Source organism: Carassius auratus, unplaced genomic scaffold, assembly GCF_003368295.1.
Source record: "Carassius auratus strain Wakin unplaced genomic scaffold, ASM336829v1 scaf_tig00033084, whole genome shotgun sequence".
NCBI classification, from domain to species: Eukaryota; Metazoa; Chordata; class Actinopteri; order Cypriniformes; family Cyprinidae; genus Carassius; species Carassius auratus.
This window is the reverse complement of record NW_020526046.1, coordinates 37245-63286: the sequence shown is the minus strand read 5'-3', so window position 1 is coordinate 63286 and position 26042 is coordinate 37245. Positions and strand designations below refer to the sequence as shown.

The window sequence follows — 26042 nt, the reverse complement described above, 5'->3', positions numbered from 1 at the left end:
CCACCTTCCTGATGTGTGTCATCCATTCAGAATAAACTGCCGACTTCAATGGCTCAGCACTTTCTCCCTCACTTGCTCTGTCTTTCTACTCTCGCATAGATGTTTACAGATTAAGCATTATGTTAATTACCTCAACCCAGCACTGTCTTCCTTCTTATTCTTTCCCCCCTTCTGCTCTGTGTTTTTTCCCCTCCAATCTTTCCTTTCAAGTCCCTAAGGAGCAGATTACAGTTGATGCTCTTCCCATAGAGAGGGTGATGCCTGGAATGGATTTGGACTTTCCTGAACTAAATTTCTGCTTTAATACCGTCATCTTGAAGCTACATTTAGTCAGGGATGATAGTGTGAGTGTGTTTCTATGTGCACATATGTGTGGTTTGTGACTCTGAGCTAAGGACGCACTTATAAAGTCTTAATCAGGAGGGTTTCTCCCTAGGCACAATGGTCACCATCTCAAGGGAGCGTTTGCTCGTTGAATACATTTGAGGAGAAATTAACCTGGATACAGTCTTTGGCGTGTTCCACTGAAACTTCCCAGAAGTATTCACTCCTTAATCTCTCTGACAGACACAGTCTGCGTCTAAAGTAGATCTTTAAACCCTTAAATCTGTTCCAGTCGTTACATGAAATACAGATGACTTTTAGTGTGTTTGAGCAAGCAAGAGAGATGAAGAGAGAAGGAGAGACTTTTTGAATTTATTTTGTTCAGTTTACATCGTATCTTATTTCTGTCTATTTTTTAGTAATCATAGATATTCATAATTGAAAGTTATAACACACATTTAATTACTTTTCTTTTTTTAAACAATGTGTATTAGTGGAAATGCATTTTTCCAAGCAATCTTGGATGTTCATATGTAAATTGTGGTTAATTATTGGCAGAATCTACAACATGAGAATTTTACATATATGAACAACTTACTAGAAGCAACAGTTTAAAAAGCCACTCACAATCAATTTGTTTATTACAAACACAAAGCTTATCACTTTTCAGGACATTAATTGATGGACTGGAGTTATGTGAATGACTCATTAATTATTGTGATGTTTTTTTCAGCTGTTTGGACTCTTATTATGACGGCACCCATTCACTGCCAAAGATCCATTAATGAGCAAGTGATGTAATGCTACATTTCTCCAAATCTGTTCCAACAAGAAGATAAAATTTACATCTTGGATGCAGGTCATAAGAGTCAGTGAATTTTTCAGCAAATTTTCATTTTTGGGTAAACTATTCCTTTAAAATGTATTGCTATATTTCAAGAGAAATGAATGGAATTGGGTTATGAGCTCATAAAATGATGAATAAAGATTATTTTGTTTCTAAAGCTTTGTGTACATGAATACCTTTATGTTATTGATTCTGTCAATATGCCGAAATGCATAAGGATTATACATATAAATGCTAATTAGATCAGTCAACATTTTTTATTAGCTGGAAATATTTCCTACCACTCTTTTTTCTTTCAAAGTATTTAAATGCAGTATTTCTAGTTGCTCTGTCTGCCATCTTGATGGGGAATTATTTGTCAAACTTATCACAGTGCACCAAAGATACATGCACAGCTGCCCCAATGCAGTTTCATGCATATGTCTAAAAATGCTAAGTAGACATATATGTGAGCATATGTGTCTGTTGGTAAATTATCAGACTGAATTAGAGGCTTGAAAATGAAAATGTGAATGAATGGTTGTGTGTTACTGCTTTATAATGCTTTTTGCAATCTACGATGTATACTGTAGTCATGAAGTGAAGTCCATATAACAGCAGGAGTTTAGTGCTGTGTTTTAACAGACTGATTAAAATGGAAGAGGTCTGTCCTCTCTGCCAGTGCAGTCTCCATCCTTCACTGGACATGCACTATTAAAATGAAAGCATTCACATTTGCCAAAAAAGAAATACGTTCGGTTATGTCCTACCTCTGAGTAAGACCCAAAATTTCCTCAAAGACATCACAAAGACAGCAGCAGGAACTTTTTGGTGACATACACACAAACACATGTTTGTTTTGGTCAAAAACAGTAGTAGCGTTCTATTGATTTCTATTGTTTTTGTGCTGAACTAATGATTTTAGTTGATATTTATATAAACTTAATCCCTTACCTTTATTTTATTTCAATATTTTGAGGATAATCTGGCGGATATTTGAGATTATGATGATGATGATGATGATACGACGCAAAAACCTGACTCCCCTCAGTTTCTCTGGGGTCTCAATAAGGTGGTTTTGACAATAAGGAAATGGCTACGTCTGTTCACGTCATTTCTTTGTCCTTTCCCAGATGTTTTGCTTGTCTTAGTCGATCACCACTGGATGTCATAGTCATAACTCTGCTGATTAAAATGGCTTTGACTCTGTGCCTAGAAAGAAAATCCTCCACTGCATCAATAAGTGCGCTGGCGGCAGAGCAACACGCAAATAGAGGCGTCACAGGCCATGACTAATTCAAACTTGCTGTGGGTTATAAAACCTTATTATAACACTCATTTGAATTAGGCTGCTGGTGAAGGGACCTGTGTGCATACTGCTGCTGCTCAGCCAGCTCAATGTTTCTGCGCTGAACTGAGCCTCAGAAGGAGAAAAGGAAGAGAGAGGTATTCAAATCAGTATTCACAGCGTGGGTTTTAAGGGTGTTTTTAGAGCATTCCTGTCCTTTAAAAAGCAGTAAAAAGCTGCTGACGCAAGTCAATTTCCTGGTTTTCTGTCTAAGTTGAATGAATTTTGTTTTTATCAGCTTAGACATGAATATGAAGGGAAATGTGATGAATTGAATGTGGAAAAAGGGAGAGTAATAGAGGTGGGGCATAAAAATAAAGTGAGTAATTTATTTTGTATTCCAGGTAACATTTGAGAGACAGATGTGGGACATTTAAGACAGATGGTGGCAAGAAGAATTTCTTTTTAATATACATTTTCCTTGATTTATGCTATACATCAGTGTTAAGGAAAACATATATCAGTCTATCTATCTATCCATCCATCCGTCCGTCCATCCATCCGTCCGTCCATCCATCCATCCGTCCGTCCATCCATCCGTCCATCCGTTCGTCCATCCGTTCATCCATCCGTCCATCCATCCATCCATCCATCCATCCATCCATCCGTCCAACCATCCGTCCGTCCATCCATCCATCTGTCCATCCATCCATCCGTCCGTCCGTCCGTCCATCCATCCGTCCATCCATCCGTCCATCCATCCATCCATCCGTCCATCCATCCATCCGTCCATCCATCCGTCCGTCCGTCCGTCCGTCCATCCGTCCGTCCATCCATCCATCCATCCATCCATCCATCCATCTGTCCATCCATCCGTCCGTCTGTCCATCCGTCCATCCATCCGTCCGTCCATCCGTCCATCCATCCATCCATCCGTCCATCCATCCATCCGTCCGTCCGTCCATCCATCCATCCATCCATCTGTTTTGCTTTTCTATGTAAGAAAAGTTATTATAGTGAATGTTGCTTTTTAATTCTACTACTTTACAGTTAACATATAAAATACAGTTCTGCATCCTGTTTGCATCTTCAATTCAAATTCAAGAACTAATTTGGCACCAACTCCTATTGTAGATTAATATTGTCTTTCAATTCTTTATTTAGTACTTAAAGACGTTTAGTTGTCTCTTAGTGTGAGTTCACAATTCAGTAATCAGTATATTATTGTGTTCATAACTGTTATTTTAAGTGGCATGTGTGTTTATATTTGTCGTATAGAGTGTAAATAAGGACTCTCTCACCCTCCCTCCCTCTCTCTCTCTCTCTCTGTCTCTCTGTCTCATCTGTCGCTTTAAGGAAGCATGAGGCAGGTTAAATTTTTTAACGCTCCAGACCACAACGGCAGCCAGCGAGAGAAAAAGAGAGAGAGAGAACAGAAGAGGGGGAGGGAATAGAGGAATGAGAGGGGTGTGTGTGAGGACATGAAGAGAAGGAGGGATTTTGAGTGATCGGAAAAGAAGGAGGGTTCTGAGTGACAGAAAGGGAGGGCAGAAAAAAGGTAAGGGGAGAGGGGGTTACAAAGCGATGGAAAGAGAGAACGAGGGAGTAAAGCAAAGCATGTTGCCAGTGTTGGCTCCGTAACTCACTGTGAGCGGGGACAGGAGGGAGAGCAAAAAAGAGAGACGGAGAGTCACACTCTCTCTCAATCACTCTCATACACACACACACACATAAACTCTCACATTCTCGCACAGATTCAGAGGTGCCTTGCTGAAGAGACCTTGAACCACACGTCTGCAGGGGTGAGAATACTTTAAGCAGTAAAAACTGAAGACAGGAGCACTGGGACAGACCCGACAGCTCCTGAGGACCTTCTTCAAACGGGACCTTTACAGCATGTGAAGCCGGCCAAAGAGATATGTGCACCATCCATCCTTAACATTCCTTCGTTTCATCCCTCCATCCGTGCCTCCCTCCCTCCCACCTCTCCTCTCAAGTGGTGTGAAGGACACAGAGCTACGAGTTCATCAGTGCTCTGCCTGGTTGCCTTACGGGAGTCTGGGGGAGGCTTGGTGCTCCCCTCCGCTCTCCTGCGCTCTCACTCGTTCATGAATGTCACCTCTATCTGCGGAAGCCCTTGGAATTTACTAACAGTCTCTCGGGAGCTTGGGGAGAGAGAGCAAAGAGGGATGTCAGAAGGGCTGAGAAGGGAGAAGAGAACTTCGGATTCCTTTCATCCTTATCCATCTGATCAACCACAGACATGAAGTCCAGGGTTGACGACACCAGTTCTTGACTTTCACTCAGTGTGTCTGTCTTTGGTTTTTTTAAAGTCATAGTGTCACGGATGCGATACTTCGGAATCAGGTAACGGAGTTTCTCTAAGATTGTCTCAGGAAATGATTCCTTTTCCCAGTAGGATCTGTATTTTAGTTTGTTTTATGCATCGTGAGGATCTCACTGATATGTGGAGCCGCACGGATAAAGCGATAGGACAATTCATGCCATGTTTCTGAACTCGCAGAATGATTTCTGATCTGGGTGATTTCTGACGATCGATCCCACACTAAACCGTGGAAGGGAAGAGAGAGACCAGGGCTTCTGGGATAGAGTCGGATAGAGCTGTGATGGCTCACTTATCTTCCAGAATTCCAGTACGTTTCCGTGGATCATCAGCTGCCACTTTTCCAGTCCGTATGCTGTGCAACGAGACCTGAAATACAACAAACAATCCCAATAACGACAGCTGCCATTCATCAGAATCACAACACCAGGAATTCTGCATTCCAGGAACTCTTTTGATAGCCAGAGAAACAAATAAAGTTTGTTTTACCCCACGCCCTTACCCCTCTTAAACCAAGCCCCTTTTTGTTCCATACCAAGTTGTGACGCATTCTCCCCTTGGTTATTGTGGGAGACCCCACTGTTCTCCAAACATCTGCTGTCTCCTACTCCTGTCCTCCGTGGCCCTGGGTGATCGGACGGGTGGGCGGCCCACTGACGCCCTCTGCGCCCTACGGGTGAGCGGGGCACAGAAAAATGGCTGCCCTCGCCAGCTCACTGATCCGGCAGCGCAGGGAAGTCAAGGACCCCCAGGCCAACCGACAGATCTCCACCAAACGCAAGCCTTGCCCCAAGAGCAACAAGTCGCTCTGCCAGAAACAGATCCTCATCCTCATCTCCAAAGTCCGGCTTTGTGGCAGTCGAGGAAGAAAACTAGAAAAAAGACCCGGTGAGTTGCCCAAAACTCTCTAAAACCAGTCTTCAAACCTTCTGTCTTGCTTAAAATACGCTGAATTCTGCTATAATGTAAGTCTGTTGACTTCTGTTGAGGTCAAATAGTGAGGGTGGCATTAGCAAATAGGATTGACATGGACATAAGAAGTAATCTCTTTGAGTTATGACATGTTTGCTGATGAATGATTGGTTTTGAAAGACCTCTGGGATTATGGAAGTTCAAAAATAAAGCTGTTTATGTTGCATATAAAATATAGAGTCAGTTAAGTGTCATTGTTGACTGTTCATAAAGTATGAACTGATCGAAACAAAACTGGTCTGGATTCTCGTTGGTGCTGGCATGACATTTAACAAACCAAACAAATCATTTACTCACCCTTATGTAATTTGAAATTCTGTATGGCTTGCTTTCTTCTGTTGAAAACAAAAGAAGGTAGTTTGACAATATTCTTCCTTTTTACATCCATACATTAAAAGTCAGTGGGGTTTTATGTTGATTTAAACCCAACTGACTTTCACTGTATGGATAAAAACTATTGAAACATTGTTCAAAATGACATGAGGGTGATTAAATTAGTCATTTTTTTGGGTGAACTGTCCCTTTAAGAATGGATATTTCCACTGTATATCACGGTGTGTATGAGTGAATGTGATCCTTGAGACTTTGAAGGTTGACTATCGTCTAGTCTGAAGAGTGTGTGTCGAAATAGTTTATGTTGTCTGGCTGCACGTCGCTTTGTAATCTTCCTGATCATTTCGCTGCATGTCTCTGTACCGCTTTTGACAACACCTGTTAATTTATGATCACAGACGAACATGAGACACACTGCGATCCTTCACATGCACATAAAAACGTCAGAGTCTCATTTACGATGAGCAGTTTCCAGTCTTTCGCTCCCTTCTGTCCCCCCACCCCACCACTAGAAGCCATGTGTTTGTGCGGGGGTCATATGTTACATAATTAACCCCAATGAGACATTTACCCTGTCTGAATAAATCAGGTAACATGTAGGAATCACAGGATAACAAAATCACACTCCGTTTTTGGGTATCTTAATCTTTCCTGAGGGATCATTACGTCTTTTTTCCAAGTCAAGTTAGCTGTATAAAGCTGTTTTTCATATAAAAGTGTTTTTTATGCATAAAACTAAATTTTACCCTTAAATATTTTAAGTAAGATTTGGAAATTTTTTGCACATTAACTTTTTTTTGGCCCTTGACCACATAGAGGACTGTAGAGTTTGATAAAGTGGACAACTGCTAAATTTGTTTACATTTTTCATTTCTCTGATGCTTTTGACTGACCAAAGCATTTTAGTATAAGCTTCATGAGTGTGCAATCTAAAGTAGAAGTGAAATCCAGAAACGAGGAGAAAAAGTTAAGTTTAGTTACTTATAATTATCTTTATGGTTTTAAACATGAGGTATAGAAAGTGCTTGAATAAATGTGATTTTGCGGCATGTACTTGACTTCGAGACCCCTCTGGCTTTCTGGTTAAAAGATGGGAAGGGATTACCCAGCAAATGGGTATTTAAAAAAAAGAAATTTTATTTTTAATGCAAAGTACAATACTTTGCATGGCCTGAAGGAACATTAAATGCAGATTTTTAAAATAGAACAGTGAGCTCCCCATGGCACATTCCAACCAGAGATAATAACATTCTGAAGAACCGCCTGTGAATATTTGCATTTGTGCTCATGTTGCTTATGTAGAAGTACAGGTGAGACCTGGGTTTTTCTCACTAGGACCAGATTATGGACTAGACCACTGGGTGCCATATATAAGAGTTATTTTAAGATACTTAAGCGGGTTGTGGGAAATACTTGGGATTTAGTGGGATTTCTATTTTGCTTGTTAAAATCATTACAAAATATATTGAAAATAAAATTAAATAGCAATGTGCATTTTATAATGGTGATTTTTTATAATATCAATGATAATCCTGATGAAGGGGTGGTTGAACCTTTCTGATTTCGGACTTAAGACAAGAAAGGTGGGGAAATACTGAACTAGATCCATGTGCATGTGGGATATTCATGACGTATGTATCCCAAGTAAATCACAGTAATCACCATGCAAACCATGGTTCTGCACCCTGGCAAAGCGCCTCATGCCAAGTGGTAATTACATCTATGAAAAATGGTGGTGGTTGGTGGTATTTGGCGCAGTAAAGTAAGAAATGTTATCTTTCAGTTTGGGGTGAGTGTATAGCTCGGGCTGCTGCAGTAAAACTCACATCCTGTGCTTTTGTTATGCTAACGGTGACTGGATGAGTTTGCCTGCCTTTTGATGGAGAGGATCAGAGAAAGAGCACTTATATAGTGTTGGCTCCTCAAAAGCACACTTTTGCCTGTCAGCACAAAACTAGAGAGAGAGCTGCTTAGTACATACTTCATGGAGTGCTGTCTGCTTCTGTAGTTCCCTTTCCATCTCTGATTCTGAATGAGAGTATCTTACACAAACTTCTAATCATCTTACAGTTTATTTCTTCTGTCTTATATCTCTCAGGCTACAGTTTTGGGATGACCGTTAACTAAGGTTCAACTTGATTAAATAATTATCTGTTGGGGTAAGATGCTCTGGCTTTCTTTATTTATCAATGCAAGAGGAGAAATTGACATTATTACATCATATCCAAGATTTGGTCCACATTTTTATGTTTAGTCATGGAGTAATATAATGTATGGAAGTATAGATATTATAAATATATAGTTTAGCTAATATAATATCATATAAAATGTAATGTAATAACATTTAATTTTAAGGTGCCTTGTTACACATTACATGTAATTACTATAGTATTAGCACAAAAGTTTGCATAATTACATGCAATAACCCTAAACCAAAACCTAACCCTATAGTAAGTATAACATGTTGTTAATAAGTTAAATGTATAATTACACTGTAACAATGACACCTTAAAATAAAGTGTAACTTAATTTTATATAATACTTAGTAATAATTATATTATAAATAACAGCACTAATATAATAAAAGAACTGAGTATTAAATCCTAAAGTACTAGTATTTAATATTTCATGGTTGAAAAAGCATTTTCTTTTTCACCTTTTAAGGTGCAGCTGAAGGCGTTTTTTTATTTATTTATTTTTTGCTCTTTGTGGGATCTGTCACTCTGGATATATTTTTAAAATGCAATCAACACAGAAAAGTGGCTAAATTTTAGCACACTCCCTGATCTTTTCACTTTTTGAGTGGCACATTTCAACCTGGATTGTATTGTGATCAAAGTAATGCAAATAAATATGCAAAGAGAGTTAAAACCATCTTATATTATATTATATTATTTTTTTATAGATTTTTATTTTATTATATATCTTTATTTATCTTTATATAAAGAGATGAACATCTAGATAGACTTTAAAGTCACATGATGTTGACTGTATGACAGATTAAATCAGCATCAATGTTCCTGAAGTGTTGTGTCAGCTGAGATTAACAGACATTAATGATCACCGATCACTAATCACAAAACCCACTCAGCATTTAACAAGGTCATCCGCATCCCCCCAGCACAACACTGCACCAAAACACACACACACACACACACACACACACACACACACACACACACACACACACAGCCTGAGCTATGAGTTCATTTGTCACTTTTAAATAGTGAATGAGATTTTAATCAGGACACTTGAAGCAAACTGTAATGATGCAAAGTGTCCTAATCAGAGACTGAACACACACACACACACACACACACACACACATTCTTCATCCGGACAAGCTCAACTTGATGTTTGTGCAAAGGTCATCCTTTCAGCTCAAGAACATTTGTGTGTGTGTGTTTGTGTGTTTGGTGACAGAAGGACAACTAACAATTGATAACGGATATTTGTATGCATTGCAGTGTTTGCAGATCATTGGAGCACTTCATTGTTCCTGAGTGATTCATTCGTCCACACACGTCTGCCTCTTATTAACACCCTCTGATTCCTCAATAACACTCTCCTGTCCCGATCTCCTCTTTTCATTCATCTCTTCTCCAACACTCTCCATTACAATTCCTAATCTCACCCAGAAACCGTTGCCACACTCTCCCTTTGTCTCATTATCTCAGAGTCTCATTGTGTGAGCCTGTCCTCTTGTTCATGCTCTCCTGTGTTTTCTCTCTCCGCGTTCTTTCTTTACGTCTGAAGTTGTAATAATGTCAGCTGGGTAGTGCCGTTTGTCTCATGTTGACAGTGGCATGGACAGTCATTGTGAGTGTATAATGGGGAAGTATTGTCCTGCTGTTATGGGGCAACTGTAGACTACTGCCTTCAAGCTCATTAAACTGTGTTTGGATGTGGATCTAACTCTTCTCCTTGGCTGTTAGGAGCCCAGATGACAACATGTATTCACCTTCTGTCTTTCTCTTTTCTGTACTCAATTGTGTGCATGCAGCTTAAACATAATGAAGTGTTTTGTTTAACTGTGTTTGGCTAAAGAAGTATTTAAGACCTGTTCACACCGAGAACTGTAGGATAACTATATTAACATCCACACAACTTAGTACAACAATGTTTAAGTGCGTGCTGCAGTTTTGTCATCCGTAGCTTTATATGTGACTGTTTTTATCATTCATCAGCTCTGATAGTGGTTCAAAGGATGTTATAGTTATCATCCATAGTGTGAAGAGGTCTTCGGACATCATATTTTTACCTGATTTATGTGAATAATACAGTGACTTCTGTGAATTTACTAGTGTCACAAAACATGATATGTGATAGAAGAATATTAGATGACAGTGCTTCATAAAAGGACTCTAATATGCCATAATGTATAGCCTATATTGTACGTTTATGGGATTTGGTGGTGTTTTATTTGAATAGTGCTGTTAAATCTGTTATTGGAGCATGTATAAATGTTAATGTTGTCTTGAAACTCTAGTGCATCCATCATGAGCTCTGCATTTTGATAGATATTTCTTTCTGTCATTGTTTTCTCCATCCCAGGATAGTGGTAGGTCACTGCCTCACGCTTTGTTTTATATTTATTGAGTGCTAGATCTTCTTTATATTTTATCAGGCACATGTAAAGTCTGGATGACCTCCTATCTTTGGAGAGCTTCTCATAAAAATGTGTGTGTGTTAAATGTGTGTCTTGGTTATTTGTTGTTGTAAATGAAGTTTACTGCAAATCAAATTAGGTTGCGAGAAAGAGCCTCTGAAATTTAAACTTTAAAAAAGTTAAGGCTGGTGTGCTTATTTGACATTTATCCATTATATCCATAACTGTCTATAAAAATGTCCTTATCTTGTTAGACAATTGTGGTTTTAAAAGGATAGTCCACCCAAAAATGATTCAAAACGAGTCTGTCATCGTTTACTCGCCCTTGTGTTGTTCCTTGTATTTTGAAAAATGTTTAAACTTGTACAATGAGTGTCAGCGAGGTGCAAAAATCATTGACATGCATTACTTATAGAGAGAGATAAATATCATTATATCTTATAGTATCTCATGTTCTGCAAAGAGAAAGAAAGTCATAAAGGTTTGGAACTAAATGAGAGTAAATTAAATTATTTTTGGACATAGATTAGCTAGCTAGACGCTTACAAACTGGTCAACGACAGCAACCAAGAGCCTCATCAATTAAAAAGTGACAAATGCTGGAAATATTACAATGTGCAACCACTAAAGTCAGCACAGCAGCTCTGCACCATATGGTGAGTATCATGATGTATCACAATTTTTTTGTGTGTGACAGAGAATTGAAAATAGAGATGTCAGTATATGGCAGGTCAACCAAAATGTTTTAGATCAATTATTAAAGGCAGATAATTAAAAATTATTATTTTCTTTTTGACACTATAATTGATTGGGCGGCTCATTTTTGCACGCAGATATCACGGTCAATTATATTAGCAGATTTAAAGCTGCAGTCGGTAACTTTTGACGCTCTAGCGGTTAATAAACAGAACTGCTTGCGTCTTGCGGAAGAACATCGTAGCCGGAGCTACTTCTCTCTGTTTATGTCTATGAAGAATCACAAAGGTACTGGGTTACTCCGCCGCGGTATCCCCGAAGCAATCTAAAATAGTCCGAATATAAACACTTATTATAGGTGCACCCTAGTGATTCAGGACAAGCCAAAAACACGGTTTGGAAAATGGATTCATGGTGTACTCGCTTATTATATAAATTTTTCTACATTTTGAACACAAACAAAGTTACGGACCGCAGCTCTGATTGGTTGTTTCTTACCGGGAGCGATGGATTTCTGCACATGGCAATAGGACCACTGGGAGGAGCCAGAGGAGCTTGATTTTTTCACAGATTATCTGTCTCATATTCTACTGTCAGGACATTATGACAGGTTTAACAAATATGTAAAAAATATATTTTTACAAAAGTTACCTACTGCAGCTTTAATTTGAGTAATTAATGTTTTGGTAAATTTACGCTTGACAGCCAATGTACCTGATGATGTAGTTGTTTGTCAGTTAATCTAGAATTCAGTTGCAAAATGTGGTGAATTTACCATTTATATAATCTATTACAAAAGACATGAATAACATTTCTATTTTCCATGTAAGGGAGGGTCAAGATTATGCTGGTTCTTATAGGTGTTATGAAAGTGGCTTGAATGTATGCCTTGGTTAAAAGCATTATTTTGCTGGCAATAACCACATAATCTATGCATCCAAGGAGTGATGTGAATCCCCGTAGCTCTGAGACAGCCTCTCATGTACCACGAGCTTTATATATATTCCTGTGGGTACAATCGAAACAGTCTTTTAATACTGAAACAGCTGAATTATGCTGGCATTTGTTTCAGAGTGATCTGAGGTGAGGGCATGATCCAATGCTCTTCTGTCCTTTGCTGATAGAATACTGCTGTTGTTATTTATGTGTGTTTTATTTGGATCGCTTCTTCCGCTCTTAATGTGACCTCAACGCTTTTCTTGGCAAACTCGCAGAGGGACTTTAGCAGAGGTCATGCACGCAAACAGAAACACACTGAGCGCTTCTTCTTTGCTTTTTTTTTTTTGGTAGTGTAACCCAACACAAGATGACCGACTTAACAAGTGAAGAGGCATTAACAATTTAAATGCATTGAGAGCGTCTTCTTTTTAAGGTGAGGAGTAACCTTAACTCCACTTAAGAGGAAACAGATGCACAGAATAATTTAAACACTTTGAAAGACTGTGTTGTGTATATGGTAGAATTAAATGTCAAATGATATCTCTGGATTACTCATTGTATCATGATAACATGGAACCTGTCTCTGCCATAAATAATGTAGACAGGCACTTTAATGTATAACATGTTATATGCTACAAATATCTTCTGATTTAGGGTTTTGCACCATTTCGAATTTGAATTAAGGTTCATTATGAAGCCTTTAACAGTCATGTTCATTTTACTCTAATTCTACTAAAAGTGCATTGTACTTAATAGAGAAAAGTGACCTCAATAACTGACTATATTAAGCATAACTCAAACTTAATGAGTTACGGCAGATTCCATTTTCCCAGCATGCTTTGCTTCGGTCTGTTAAAGGAGAGTAAATGTTGAAATTAAGTGTTATTCTGTGTGCTTTTGCACAAGATTGATACGGGGGAGGAGATATGTTAGTGTTTAATGATCTGTTATGTTGGGATTTCAAAGGGTTTGTTTTTGTGGCTTACACTGTGGTGAAGAGTAGAGCCTGTGGATAGGTCGAGGATGGGCCACAGAACATTAGACTATATGATGCTTTATTTAAAAAACAATGACATTATAGCATAATGATAATCAACTGCATTAATCATGTTAGTACATGCATGTGTACTTGCTATTCTTAGCTAGATAGATTTTAAGAGATTTTAATTAAAAGTTTTTTTAATGGTTTGGTAGCACTTTAGCTTAGGGACCAATTCTCACTTACTAGTTGCTTATTAGCATGCCTATTATTGGTTGTTTATTATTACTTATAAAGTTCAAATTATATTTGTTGAGGCAAAAGCCACAGTTAATGGTTAGCCAGAATCAGACCTTAAAATAAAGTGTGGTTTTGTGCAATTTATATATTAAAGTCTCAGCTACACAAATTATTTGACTAGATTTCAAGTTGAATTTGATATATATATAATATTTTTTTTTTTTTTTTTTTTTTGTGGGCTCAAATAGAATAAGAATTTCACACACATTAAGTATTAGTTTTTAAAATGGTTTAAGGCAATCAGTTTCTTCAAATAGTAAGCTTAACTCTTTGAATTTTACAGTAGCAAACAGGAGGCAACATTCTTTAATTCAAGTAGCTTGAATTTAAGTAGAATGCAAATTTGTTTTTTTCCAGGCAAACTTGTTTTTATAAAGTTTGAATAGAAAGGGATTATTGAGAAAATGCCAAAAGCTGCTCTTTTCTGTTCAGCTGTAGGTTTGCTTGGTTTACCAAGAAAAAACATTTAGGTTGGATTTGAACCATGCTAAATTAAATCTGTACAGTATCTCTAGACTAACACTTCAACACGCATACTATAGAGTAGTCCTTTTGTAGTTGGCTGTTGCATTGACTGGCTTTAACACAAAGATTCAGTTTAACACCTATGAGCCCTCATTCCCCTTTAACATACACAGACACACTTGATGCATTTAGATCACAGAGTCCCAAAACAGAAATGTCATTGTGGTTCAGAGAGGTGTTAGGTTGTTTGGATTTGAGTCTCAGGTTAAAGCCCTCTGTGGATCAAATATACAAGCGTAGACAGAAAGTCACGCACACATGCATTCAGAAACACTCACAGCATCTCATACAAGGAAACTCGCATGTTGTACAGTTCCTAGGAGTTCACACCTGCTGGGGCGATTAATCCCTGCATCGCTTGTGTGTGTGTGTGTGTGTGTGTGTGTGAGCGTGTGTGTGCATGTGTGTGTTTACCTCCGCACACATCTCAAGTTTACAAGGCAGGTTTGATAACAGGTGAGTTTGAGAGGGGAAAAGTATTCTCTTGATCTCACGTAACACACGTACACTGCTTTTAACACACTCATAGCTAGCATACGTGTGTTTTTGTCAGTCGCTCAGCAGTCCATGACTTTGCCAAGGTCTTTGCTCTTCACTGTGACCCCACTGTGTTCTTGTGTCTCTCAGATCAAAAATAAGCAGACCACCATAACATTGGCTTTCTATTATCCTTTATGGTCAAGTCAAGTCAAGTCACCTTTATTTGTATAGCGCTTTAAACAAAATACATTACGTCAAAGCAACTGAACAACATTCATTAGCAAAACAGTGTGTCAATAATAATGCAAAATGACAGTTAAAGGCAGTTCATCATTGAATTCAGTGATGTCATCTCAGTTCAGTTTAAATAGTGTCTGTGCATTTATTTGCAATCAAGTCAATGATATCGCTGTAGATGAAGTGACCCCAACTAAGCAAGCCAGAGGCGACGGCGGCAAGAAACCGAAACTCCATCGGTGACAGAATGGAGAAAAATGCTGTGTTATGGCGTTATAATACTTCTTTTTCCACCCTATCTTGTGTTCAACTCAACTTGTTGTACGAGCACTATATTGATGATGAAAATGACATCACGCAGGCAGTTTGTGGACCATTGCAGAATGCAGATGGCTGAGGTAGACACTTAATATTTAGTTATATAATCACTGGCGCTATTTTAGTTGTATTTGTTGTAGTAAGTTTTGCTCACTGTTTGCGCACAAAAAGTATTCTTGTAGTTCCATAAAATTAGATTTGAACTACTAATGTCCCATGGACTATTTTAACAGTGTCCTTACTACATTTCTGAGTCTTGAATGTGGTCTATGCAGGGTCTGAGCTTCTTGAGTTTCATCAAAAATATCTTAATTTGTTTTCCGAAGATGAATAAAGGTTTTAGGAGGGTGAATAATTAATGACTTAATGTTCATTTTTAGATGAACTATCCCTTGAATGTCAGCTGGTGTTATTTAAATGTCTGTTCAAGTATAGTTAATATGATTTAGCTGTGGTGTTATGGGATAAATTGGTGTTTTTTGTTTAATTTTGAATTATTAACTCTGTCCTTGCTAATAGTTTGTCCTAAACAATATATCAAACTTTGAACTATAGAATAAATTAGATGTGAAAGAAAGGAGAAAAAAGTACTGAGTGCTGTCTGTCGTTAAAACATCTGATATACTTTTATATTTTTTAGAGTACTCTGGAGTTACAGAGACTCTAAGAGGAAAGCATGGGACTGTCTGTACATCATTATGGTAGACGTGTGTGCTTGATCATTCATGTGTGTCTTGGGTGATGTATGTGCGTGCAAAGTGATGAATACAGTTGCATGTACAGTAGATGCTAGTCGTTGTATGTTTGTTTGCATGGATGCATTCTGTGGAGTCTAAAAATATAAGACAACTAATTTAAATTATACAGAAGTCTTTTTTCTTTATGGTGATATAAAATGAATAAGAAACATTTAAACACCCTACAAGCTCTTCCATTCATGCACATAAAGCTGTCACAGTTGAACATATTTATACTGACAGATTGCCCATGGGGTTTCCTTTCTTTCTGCAGGAAAACATTGATCGATATCTATCCTGAAAAAAATAAGGGATGAGTGGAGAATGGCACAAATATGAACTGCCCATCCATGCACAGAAAGAAATAAAGATCACAAGGAAATGAGCAGCTCTTGTCATGACTGTAGTTAGTGTGCGGTAAACAGCTTTTAGGTTTTATAGATACAGACTGATATATTACATATTAAGACAAGTGACAGTGAGATTTTACTAAGATTACAAATTGCTAAAAACTAAAATTATATTTGTTGAAGACTTACTCTATTTGTTTGTTTGTTTTCAAATTTGTGGACCATTTTCCCGACATTTTGCTGTTGCTCCTTTAGGATTTCTAGGTATGTCCTCTTCATTTGTGAAACGATTAACAATATTGTCATGTCCAGTACCCAGTTGTCACAATTTTTTTCAATAACAGCTTCTTCTCAGAGCCTGCATTACATTATGGCAGGATCACAAAGGAATCTGGGCTGAAATGTGCCATGGATTCTTTCAAGGTTGGCCTGACGTGATCAGGGACATCGTTAAAAATTAGCATCCCCACTTCCAGAAACAGCACATCATTTGGAAGCAATCTACAAATGTTTAATTTAAAAAGTTACCGGTTTAAAATCACTGTGTCTTTATATAGAGCAGTACATCAAACCCACTTATTTAAAGAGATTTTTCACGATATGTTTCTTCTAATGATATATGACCAAGCATGCACTCATGTAATAAGTAAGCACAGTTTAGTCTTAGAGGCAGGGCTGATGTAGTTCCAGTTCATTACGGCTAGTCTTAATTAATTCAGGAGCTCCAAATGATGTCTGAAAATTCAATTCGGGGTTGATCTAAACACTAGTTTACCCTTTGGGTAAATCTATAGAAGCTAAAGGGTCGACATGTTTCTGTCCCTAACAGAGGGGCTCAAGAATGAGCTCCCCCCGGACACTTTATAGAGGATTTTTATTTAGCATTGTTATGCATTCACTGGATCTACTGTATGTTAAGCTCCATTAAAAGTTTAAGTGACATCACTTTACCTGCCTCAGTGATTTAAGCAAAATAATTATTGTGCATTCTTCATAAAAAACAATCTTAACCAACCTAAACTTTTGAACAGTGTATATGTTAAGTATAATAAACTTCGGTAAACTAAATTGTGTAAGTGGTGTAACATTCTCTTGCACAAGCTAAAAGAGAGTTTAAGTCGACAGACATAACCTCTCCAGAGATAGAGATGGATCCAGAGTGAGAAGAGTATGTAGTCAGCTCTTGATGGTTGAGAGAGCGCAATGGATGCAAGTTTGAATGTTTATAAGAAAGAGACCGTAGTGTCTATATGTTTATAAAGGTCTGCATTAATGCCTATTTTCTCTTCAAACCCTCTCTTGAATAATTCATCCTCATTTTGATTTGCCAAAAGTTAACATGGTCATTAACGTTCTGTGATTCAGCTTATCCTGTGTTCTTCCCATCCGTCCATCTCAATGTCTCGAGGTGTTAGCTAGCAGACTGCAGCTCCATTAACTTGAATCTCTCTTTCCATTTCTCTCCATCCTCATCCAGATTTCATCTATCCATGCTCGCTCGTCATTTATCCGTTTCCCATCTTCATATTTGGTTTGATGGAGGAGGACCCCGTGAGTTCTGCTAATGCTGACTCAGCACACATTCACTTATAATTCAGACTCCTGTCACAGACTGATTCGCAGAGGTTGGGATTTCATCTAATTGCATTGTGGGCCCCCTTCGACGATTCTGTAGATTTACAGGGCCGCTCTGTTCTTTTAGGGACTCCCTCGTCAGCAGAAAAAGTGATGGGCGGTACGAGAGGAAGGGAGGGTGAGGCGTGGTGCGGTCGGGACCGAAGTGTCTCTGTGGGAGAACATAGTGTAATTAAAAGAGTCTTAATTGATCTATTAATGAATGAAACATCCAGGAGCCCGTCTATGTGTGTGCACTCAGCATCTGCTAACACCACTTCAGTTTCGTATGGTTTCTGCGTGGATGAATACGCAAGAGTGCATTCTCCAATGCTATTACAGCTTCCTTCATTTTTGCCTTACGCTAACAGTTAAAATCCAATTAATGCATTGCACACCTCACTATTCAGGAACATGATTTGTGAAGCTTCGTGGGAGTCTCGAGTCACCCTTTTTCACATCTGTTTGGTTTTATCTTACAGCTTTTCTTGGAGAAGTGTTGTGGTAAGCAATATTGTCTCTGAGGTTTATGTCAATTTTCTGTTCCGTCTAATTCAGACTGAAAAATTGTGTAATTAACGAAACACTGGTCACACTTAGAACTAATTCTCACTATTGACTACACCTTTTGCCTCAAACTCCTAATTGATTTGTAAGGTAGTTTTTTTTTTTGAGTTGAGGTATGGGTATGAGTATGAGATCTAAAATATCGTCATGCAGAATAAGCCATTAATATATGTTTATAAGTACTAATAAACAACCAATATTCTAGTAATATGCATGCTAATAAGCAACTAGTTAATAGTGAGAATTGGTCCCTAAACTAAAGTGTTACCAAAGCATTAAATCATTAAATTAGTGTTCCTATAGCTCAATTGGTAGAGCATTGCACTATCAAGCGTAAGATTGGGGGGTTCGATACCCCGGGAACACATGATAGGTAAAAATTGATAGTCTGAATGCACTGTAAGTCGCTTTGGATAAAAGCGTCTGCTAAATGCATACATTTAAATGTAATTTTTAATCTAAATTTAAATTTAAATGTTGCTAAACAACCTTAAATAGCATTGGCATACTAACTGTATGTACAGTGAGACTAGTCATCCTCTTTATCAATGATTATTTGGATTTATACTTATAAATATTAATTTGCTTGTTTATATTCAGGCCATGCTGAACTTTTGTAATAGACAGTAAAGTAGAATAGCTTAGAGTTTGAATCACATTTATTTATTTTTTTTGTTAAATTTATAAGAAAATGTAACTGAGATTATGTCTTGAATTAGATTTGTTTGTATTATCCCTTTGGCAAATAGTTTTATATGCAATAGAAAACTTATGTAAAATTAGAAACATCTTTACTGTCACTTTTGATCAATTTAATGCATCCTTGCTAACTAAAATAATAATAATAATAATAATAAAGTAAAAAGTTTCTGTTTAATTCTTATAATGAGGGATTGTAATATTGGCTTTGTATTACTAATGGTGGCATATTATTTTGGATTTTATTTCATAATTTCATTGGACTGGGGAGCATACAGGGTTATAGAAAAATCTGTGCAGGACAACACTCTGTACAGGATATTGATTAAAGAAACATAATTCTTAATATAACCCATTTGAATGTATTTTAATGACTGGTTAGAGATCAATTTAGAGTGAATAAATCAGATTGAACAGAACAGAGCTTAGTAGAAATCTTCCCTTCTAAACAAGAACAAGGTCATGTATTTAAACCAATAGAAATCTACCTTTCTCTCTCTTTTTTTTCTTTCACTGAACAAGCACTTTTTTTTACCCACTCTAACTAAATCCTCTGGGATAAACTGAGGCAATTAGTTGTGTTTAGTCCAGTATTCCATGACTGTAATTATTTCATTGATAAGCCTCATTATCATTACATACAATCAGGAGCCAGCCTTTAAGAAGCTAAGGGGGTTTCCAGATCCCCTCAAGCATACACTTAAGGAAAGCCCTTCCCCTGTGTAGTCTGGAGAGATTTGGGTGTGGAATACCTGGCAACCCATATCCCGCATTACCGCAGTGAATCAATGCAAACGTGGGAGCAGTGAATGAATCACCTTTGAGGAGAGTGTGAATGAGAACGAGAGAGATAGAGGATGGTGGTCACAGGGGGAAACCTCTGCAAGCGTGTGTGTGTGTGTGTGTGTATCTGCAGTCTCTGCAGGGTGTGTTCTCATCATGTCTAAATGAGAACAAGTAGTGTACATAAAAGCAGTGCCGATGCATCACAATGCTGACCATGAATCACGTCTTCATGCTATAACAAATGCATCAAGAGTGATCCAATTAAGCAGTGATGTCCTTACCTTCTCACATATCACACACACATATTACCATATATCATCTATAGCATTGCAGCTTGTCCTGAAGATTGATTTTATTCAGACATCGATCTGAGTGTGTGCACATGTCAGTGTTGATTTCCCTCTATTGCATCAGCATGTTCATTATTATTTTAAGATATAATTGCTAATTTAGTCCTTTTTTGTTTTGTATTAAAATATGTAATATGTCATATCAGTGACTTGATCGCTTCAGCCCACTAGTTCAAATGCTTTGTAGTGCATCGCAATTGTGTTTCTGATGTCAAAGTTTGTTAATTGCAATAAATGGACTCATTGTGGCTGAACAAACGAGTGAAAAGAGGGATGAGGTGTGTTGTTTTCAGGCTGCTAATGGGACCAAAGAGAAGAATAAGGAACAGATTAGATTAATTTGAGATTAGATGGCATTTTAAAATCATACACTTGCACACGTGCATGCATGTTTATAAATATTCTGGTGAGAGTTTTTTTTGTTTTTTTAAAATGCTCGCCAAAGTTGCATTTATTTAATCAAAAATTTGATAAAAACTGTAAAAACTATCGTTCTATTGTGAAACATTACAATTATACAGTTATATTACAATTTAGAAAATAACTTTTCTATTTTAATGCATTTTAAAATATTATTTAATTTCATTTAAAAGTCTTTACTTTCATGTTTTCATTTAATGCATCTTTTTAATGCAAGTATTAAAATGTATCGACCCTAAACCTTTGAACAGTAGTCTATACTGTAGAATAAATAATGTCATATATATATATATATATATATATATATATATATATATATATATATATATATATATATTTTTTTTTTTTTTTTTTTTTTATGATATATAACAATTTTAAGTCGAGCTTTATCAAGTCAAGATAATATGTGACCCTGGAGCACAAAAGCAAGTCGCTGGGGTATATTTGTAGCAATAGCCAAAAATGCATTGTAGGAGTCAAAAATCTAGATTTTTATTTTTATTTTTTTGTCAAAAATCATTAGGATATTAAGTAAAGATCATGTTCATGCAGACATATTGTACATATTTCCGACCAATAATTTATCAAAACTTAATTTTTGATTAGTCATATGTATTGCTGATGACTTCATTTGGACAACTTTAAAGGCAAATTTCTCAATATTTTAAATATTTTTGCACCCTTGAAAGTTGTATCTCGGCCAAATATGGTCCTGTCCTTTAAAAAAAAAAAAAAAAAAAAAAGACACATCAATGGCAAGCTTGTTTATTCAGTTTTCAGACGGTGTATATATCTAAACTTTGAAAAATGGACACTTAAGACTGGTTTTGTGGTCCAGGGTCACATATTTGTACTGGAAAACAGTAAAAAAAAAAAAAAAAACAATTTCTCCCTTGACCTCAAATGTCTTTACATTCAAGACATAATCTCATAATTTGGCTTTCCAAATGTTTAAGGATCAGTAAAAGTTGCAGAATATATCCCAGTACTGGCATACTTTCTGAATTGCTGCATATATTTTCTCATCATTGCATTAGTAGTGTCAGTTCTTGAGGTTTGTGAGTTGTAATTAGGTGTAAGTGCTGAGGTTCTTCTGCAGTGATGGTTGTCCAGTGCAGGTGAAGTGGCAGGAGGGGGCCAGAACGCTTTGGGTCTCCTGTCATTGTGGTAATGCTGGCTGCTTGGGATGATGTGGTATTCTGACATCTCCGGCTGCCTGCCCAGCATGTCATGAGCACGTCCTAATTTAGAACGTCAGAATTAATCCATACACACAATCGTTAGAGCGGAACATTTCGCACAACTAAACTCTAAAGCTAAGAGCCAGTTGCGCTCGTGCCATGACGGAGTTGCTATTTACACGGCGGAATTTGGCAAGCGCAAAGACAGAACGTGTCTCCGAGATGAAACGGAGCTGCTTGTGTGTGAGCAAATAGATTCTGATACATGCGATGACTATCCATTATGACATGTAGGCATTTATATAGCCTACAAAAAATTTTTATGCATTGCAATCCATAATTTTTTATATTTGGCATGTTTTGTGTGCTGCTGTGCATCCCTGTGTTTAATAAGCAACGTGCACGCTCTTTAAATAACAAAGAAAAAACATTGCGCCAGACCAGGTTTGAGTTGGTCTATGGTGCAGTCTATTTTCAGTTAAAATAGCAATGCACCAGCAATGCGCCTGAACACACCTCTTTTTTAGACTAGCACGCCCATAGGTGCACAAATGGTCGCAAATGCATTTGCTAATTAAACAACGTGGTGCTTGACGGGAATATGCGAACAGCGCCGGACTGAAACTAACGAACACACTTGTGCTGCGCCTTGCGTCGCATTGCGCCGGGTGTATGATAGGGCCCTATGTGTCTATACCAGACAGACGTGTCGTGCAACAAATAAAGTCTCTTTGTCTACACACTGCCCAGACAGCAAACAGTTTCGGCCCAGATTCGGCCCACATCTGGCCCGCATGGATTTCATGGACCGGATCTGGGCCGAAACTGCTTGCTTGTCTGGGTGGATGCAACAAAGCAAAGGTTGCAAATCATTTTGTATTTTTCGGTCAGTGTCATAAATACAGAAGTCAGCATTTGAAGTGGATCAAAAATCCTAAAGTCTCAAATCAAAATAGATATTCTTTATAAAAGTAGAGTCAACCACACCCTCCTAAGTAGAGTCTCCGTGCCGCTTCGCTAAAGATAGGTGCCTAGTCCATTTTTGATGCACGCCGCGTCCAAACCGCACAGCAAATACAAAATAGAAGTCAAAAAATCATGTGTATTTCAAAATAAACACCCCGTGCAGACTCCCAATCATATTACACATTACTGTATTAATGCTAGGAGAAATTTAAACCTGGTAAACACATTTCATTACACCAAATACACAAATTAATGTTTCTTTTGACCAACATCATGACTCCTTTTACATATATTATTGTTTTAAAAATATGTTGTGAATGTTCAGGGTACATTTAGAAATATGTGAACATAAGAAAACATTATTAAAACATTATTTTGTTGGCTGGGAGCACGCATTCAGAAACTGTAAAATCTAGTCTTAAAACTGACATTTGTAAGTACTTATCCCTGGATTAGAGGCAAGACATGTTAGTCAACCTGAAATGGTATTGCTGCATGTGAATGAAGGACTAAGTAAATGAAAGTGAAGGGAGGAACAAATACGCAGGCCAGCTGTTTTCTTGCTTTTATGACTTCTGACATCACCGCCAGCAAGCGAGAGAGAGAGAGAGACGAAGAAGAACACCTGATTAGCATTGTGTTCATGTCTCACTGCCGTGACTCTGAATGGCTGCGAGAGAGCAAAAGAACATGGGCGAGAAGGGAGGAGAAGGACAGAGGGAAAGAGCCAGCTCAGCACTTCCCAGAGGCCAGGGCAGAGGAAAGAAGAGAGGCTGGTGGACCTGGGAAGACAAAGAAAGCAGACACGGACACACACACGCACACACACTTCTCACAAGCTAATCGCTTCCCACTCTTTTCATCTTTCTCTCTATTTGCCGACTCTTTGGGTGAGGTTAATACAGCAGGATGGCAGTGTCAGGAACAACTGTTGTTCTGTAGGTAAACTCTGTCTCAGTTTCTATGTCTGTGTCTCAGAGGTTAACAATAGAACAATACCTCACGACAGAATAGAGAAAGACTCCTTACAAGACACAGACTGGGGCATCATAAACCTATTTCTATGAAAGGTAAAATAGGCATATATATGTTTGTATACAGTATGTGTGTGTGTGTGTGTGTATGCATGTATGTATATATATCCATACATGCACACACACACACATGTGTATTGTAAAAAAAAAAAAACATCCAGTTTTCATACTATAAATTACAATGTTATGCTAATTTTTACAATAGCATTTAAAACAATATATTTGCATTTTTGTGTTCAATGTCTATTATTTAGACACAATATTGTAAAATTGTAATATAGGTCATTATTTTAGATAATATATTACATAATTATCAAATAATGTACATAAAACTGTAGTAGTGTTCAAAAGTTAGCGGTTAGTTAAAATTTTAATTAGCAAGCACAATAAATTAATCAAAACTGACCTTGAGCATAAATTAAAAGTTACAAAATATTTATTTTTCTATTAATCTTTCTAATTAATCAAATCTAATGAATATATATACTGAACATTTTGCATAAATATTGAAATAGAAATAATATTGCATAAATAATATTTAATAAAATAAATGCAGTCTCTGTGCGCATCTCATCAAAACCTAAACTTTTGTACAGTAGTGTGTGTAAGATAAACTTCACTTTTATTATTTTAGGCAACCACTTTTCATTTAAAATGACTTTTAGTTTTTGGAGTCATGCACACAATTAAATAACAATTAGAGGAAAAAGTGGAAAGTAATGCAGATGCACACAGCAGACTGTCTCAGACGTGAGATGTGTGTGTGTATGGTCATTTACTAATGCATGGTGGGAGTGTGTAAGGCAAAGAGAGCTTCGGGTCAGAAGGCACTGACGCAAATACTCACACCAGACCAGCCCTCGATCATCACATCGTCTGTCTCTGTCACACAGCATGACCACACACACACATACACCAAAAACCATTGCAGTTACACAAGCAACAGAGTGCTGGTGTGTAAACCTTCTGTAGCATCTACAGTAATGTATAAAGCACAAGTAGTGCAAGGATGTTGAGAATTTGATGTCAAAGAAGGAGGAAAATAAGATTGTATTTTGGAATTGCTAAAATTGCAATAGAGGCATTTATAAAAACACAAGTGCATAATGCATAAGCAATATCAAAGATCTCTGACACAGTTTTCCACACATTTGTTTTAATCTAGTGCTCCATGTATAGACAGAGGCAAATCATTAAGAAGGAAATCATAAAAAAATATTATCATTCATAGTTCTTTCTTATCATTCAAGTCTGTCTTTTTTTTTTCCAGTGATGTCTTATCTTTTCCTCTCATCTCTTTCTCGTGTTCTTCTCACTTTGTTCTCTGGTAGCAGCTGTTCTTCTCCTCCATCTCTTCCCCTGCATTCTCTCGTCCCGCCTCAGACATGTCCCAGCTCATTTAGACACATATCATTAAGCTTTACAGAGGAAAAAAAGGCCCATTAGCCTGACTTTAATTAATCCCAGTCTGCACATTCCTGTATGTTGTGACCTCTCGGTCTGTATGTTTTTCTTGACATTCCCCTGCATTGACATCCATTGACAGAAAGACTGAACAATGAGTGGATGGATGGAGATAGATATGGATGATTGATAGATATAGTTGTATTTAAATGGATGGAGAGAATCTTACAATGTCCTAATGATGGATGGATGCATTTTTGATGATTTGATGATTTGAATGGATGAAAAGAAGGATGGATGGACGGATAGATAGATAGATAGTTCAGAGTTTGAGTCAGTTCTTCAGTGAGAAATGTAAGATTTGTTCCCAGGGCAAGTGATTGATTGTCCTAAATGTTGTCATTCCAGCCTTGGCTAGCTTGGCCCCGCCCCCCTTCATTACTCACAGTCACATTAGGCCGCAGGGAGCGTCCACTCTAATTTTATGCACTTTAGCCCAATACGTCCTCTGAATATGAAGCATGCACTTGTACACTTCCTCTCCTGTTAGCTCGGCACAGACAATATTGCGCTTGACACGTATGCTTTTGTAATTTTATGCAAAACAAGTAGTCTGCAGGATTTAATATGAAGAGACAGTTTAGAGGAATCAGAATTATGTTTATAAGATGAACTGATACTCTTTAATAGGATTTCTTACATGGTTATTTTGCCTCTAGTGTTGAAATGTGCAAAAACTACTACAAAGTTTGGGGGTGTGTAAG

The 26042-nt window shown here is 37.5% G+C and overlaps 1 protein-coding gene across 1 annotated transcript in view; it reads left to right on the top strand.

Annotated features, from left to right (window-relative positions):
• Window positions 1-5398: 5398 nt before the first annotated feature.
• Window positions 5399-26042, top strand: part of LOC113081081 (fibroblast growth factor 11-like) — a gene marked incomplete at its 3' end in the record, with an annotated part of 43828 nt that continues 23184 nt past the window's right edge. The window contains exon 1 of the mRNA XM_026253129.1: window positions 5399-5670. Within this exon, the coding sequence (XP_026108914.1) occupies window positions 5478-5670 (193 nt within the window). The remainder of the gene's footprint in view (window positions 5671-26042) is intronic.